The sequence below is a fragment of the Schistosoma mansoni genome, assembly GCF_000237925.1.
Source record: "Schistosoma mansoni, WGS project CABG00000000 data, supercontig 0062, strain Puerto Rico, whole genome shotgun sequence".
Lineage (NCBI taxonomy): Eukaryota > Metazoa > Platyhelminthes > Trematoda > Strigeidida > Schistosomatidae > Schistosoma > Schistosoma mansoni.
Window position 1 is genome coordinate 1375744 of NW_017386029.1, and position 2955 is coordinate 1378698.

General features: G+C 33.4%; 1 protein-coding gene across 1 annotated transcript in view; it reads right to left on the minus strand.

The window, feature by feature from the left end:
* Positions 1 to 504: 504 nt before the first annotated feature.
* Smp_155010 (forkhead protein/ forkhead protein domain,putative) overlaps positions 505 to 2955 on the minus strand; it is a gene marked incomplete at both ends in the record, with an annotated part of 37936 nt that continues 35485 nt past the window's right edge. Inside the window, 2 exons of the mRNA XM_018790567.1 lie at positions 505 to 641; positions 2446 to 2586. Coding sequence (XP_018646196.1) covers positions 505 to 641; positions 2446 to 2586 — 278 coding nt within the window. The remainder of the gene's footprint in view (positions 642 to 2445; positions 2587 to 2955) is intronic.

Sequence of the window (2955 nt, forward strand, 5' to 3'; positions counted from 1 at the left end):
CATCATCATCATCATCATCATCATCATCATCATCATCATCATCATCATCATCATCATCATCATCATCATCATCATCATCATCATCATCATCATCATCATCATCATCATCATCATCATCATCATCATCATCATCATCATCATCATCATCATCATCATCATCATCATCATCATCATCATCATCATCATCATCATCATCATCATCATCATCATCATCATCATCATCATCATCATCATCATCATCATATAAGGTTTCTTGATAAGATGTTCAATAATAAAACACACAGTTCTACCCGACGTTTGTGCTGATGATATCGTTCAGGAGGACGATGAAAGCTCCACGACCAAAATATCCAGCTCAGAGAACAAAACTCCATCAAAAAACACACAAACTCACTCTAAATCTATTCTGTATGAGGTCAATAGTACACATTATACATGTAACGGATTAGTAAATTTCTAATATTACGTAATGATAAATTTACGGGAAAACTCACAACTTCTACTTCAACTATTTCGATTCACATCGAATAAGCCTAACTTGATATTCTGTTGAAGTATAATTTCATTGTGTTCACTACGATTAGAATAGTCTTTAGAGTGTATTATGGCTTTAGTTTCATATAAATTACTGAAGAAATTGTCTACATTAAAGAAAATAATCAGTTACAAACTACATCAGACTTAGTGTAAGCTAGTATTAATTTAAATCGCATCACTTAAACTTAGTACAGTGAGACGGAATTAACAAATTGATTGGCAAGGGATATGAGGTCATATTGGTACTAATGATAATTCAAACAAACTTAAACACTGAATATAATCCACAATCATTGAATGTGGGCAGTTGTTTGGAAATGACGAAACGATGAAATACCACACATATTCTAACAATGTAGTTAATTAAAAAAAAATCGGTCTACAGTATTTTCATATTGTTTTAATGATAAGGTTTCATTCGAATTATTAACTATCAATATATGTTTTATTGAAGTAGTCGTTAAACAATTATTCAATTATCACTAGCAATTTAGTTATGTACAAATTACTATTTCGTATTTGTGGTACGTTGTGGTTATGTAATCAAAATCTATTGATTTATAAATTTTGAGCTATAAATCTAGAAAGTTTATTAGCTTTCTGAGTTTGTCTTCCAACTGGTTATTGGAGATAAAAGGATCTACGTTGGACCAATAGGAATTCGAATCCTGTTCAATGTATGCAGCAAGTGGTAATATTAGTTGCAGAGGTGGTCATTTGGAAGATAGACATAAACGAACTCTTAATTAGTGGACTCTATGATCAAATGATGAGATTGAGCTAATAATATAGACTAAGTTTGAATTCATAACAGTATGAACGTTCAAAACTTGTAAGGCAATGAAGAACGAATCATCTTCATTACCTCAAGTGATTTTAAACCCCATTACAAATATTGTGAACAATTCACTGAAGAGGTTTGCAGCTCCGGATATAAAATTTTAAAGTTTGATTGAAAGAGTGAGTGAATTGAATTTAGACCACCAAGGAAAACCTGGAAGCACTGGACGGCCAGCTCGTTCTATTGTGGGACTCCTCAGCAGTGTGAACCCACGACCTTGCCTCGCGAGGTTCGAACCCAGGACTATCAGTCTCGCTCCAGAGCACTTAACCTATAGACCAATGAGCTGGCATCCGATGGTGTTAATGCCTAACTTCAACCAATTCACGAAGTTGAGCAACATTCACCAATTGTCTTAAGTGAGTTCCTATATCACAACAGATGTGGTTTGAAATCCACTGGTCACTGCTTCTCACTAGAACTCCAGGATTTACCTCGCGAAGTCAGTCACTAGTGAGCATATGATTATGATCAGAAAGGTTTTTTTGGAGATTTAGTATTTTCATAGTCGAATCTCGCGAGGCGAGGTCGTGGATGCACACTGCTGAGGAGTCCCACAATAGGACGAGCTGGTTGTCCAGTGCTTCCAGGTTTTCCATGGTGATCTAGCTTCAATTGACTCACGCTTTCAACTATGAAAATACTGATATCTCCACAAAACCCCTTCTGATTTTAAAGGGTAAATTATTAACTATTAAGTTATTAATTATTATGAATAATGGACTATAGTCATACCCTGGTTCATTTAGCTATATTCTTCTTACAGCATTCTCATATGTTAACTACAATTGAAGATTGTACAAGCCCTTCTTACTTTTCTTTATACGCCAGCTGAATCACAGACTTCGATGAAATTTACAACAATCAAATAAGTATCATTTTATTAACAAGTATGTAATTCAAATTTTCATTACTTCATTATAGGAAATTTGTATTTAAAGACATGACGTAAGATAAAACTGCTCACAAATCCTCTCAGTTACATAATGGCGAATTGTTTTTGTTCAGTTATCCACAATATTATTCCCATTTTGTATGCAAAATGAAGTCATTTATCATATACTAACCTTTCTTATATGAATCTATGTCTACACATTGCATAGATTGATATGTATATGTATGTGTTTCTCTATTGGATAGATTTATTGTCATGGGATTTTGTTGCCTAGACGATGACCAAATAACAATGAAAACATATTGCTTAAAGGCTGAAGCAACAAATTTTAAGAATAAAATTAATTAATTCACCGTACAACATTGGATGAAAAATAACCAGTTTAGTTACTTATAAGTAGTATAAAACCACTTGATAAATAATATGTAGGATACTGTGGCTTTTCTAGTTTTCTCAATTAAAATTTGAAGGGACAGCATAAGGTTTGACGGGTTTCTTTTAAGAATCTGAAATTTGCCGCCTACTGGTTTAATGTTAGTCGAAAAAATTTCGTTGTACTCAATAAAGAAGATTCAGTCAAGTCTTTTGAACATTTCTAACAAACAGGTTAACAATTAAGTCATATTTTAACGTTCAACCATATTGAACAATGAAAGCGTGAGTCAAACGAAGCTACACCGCC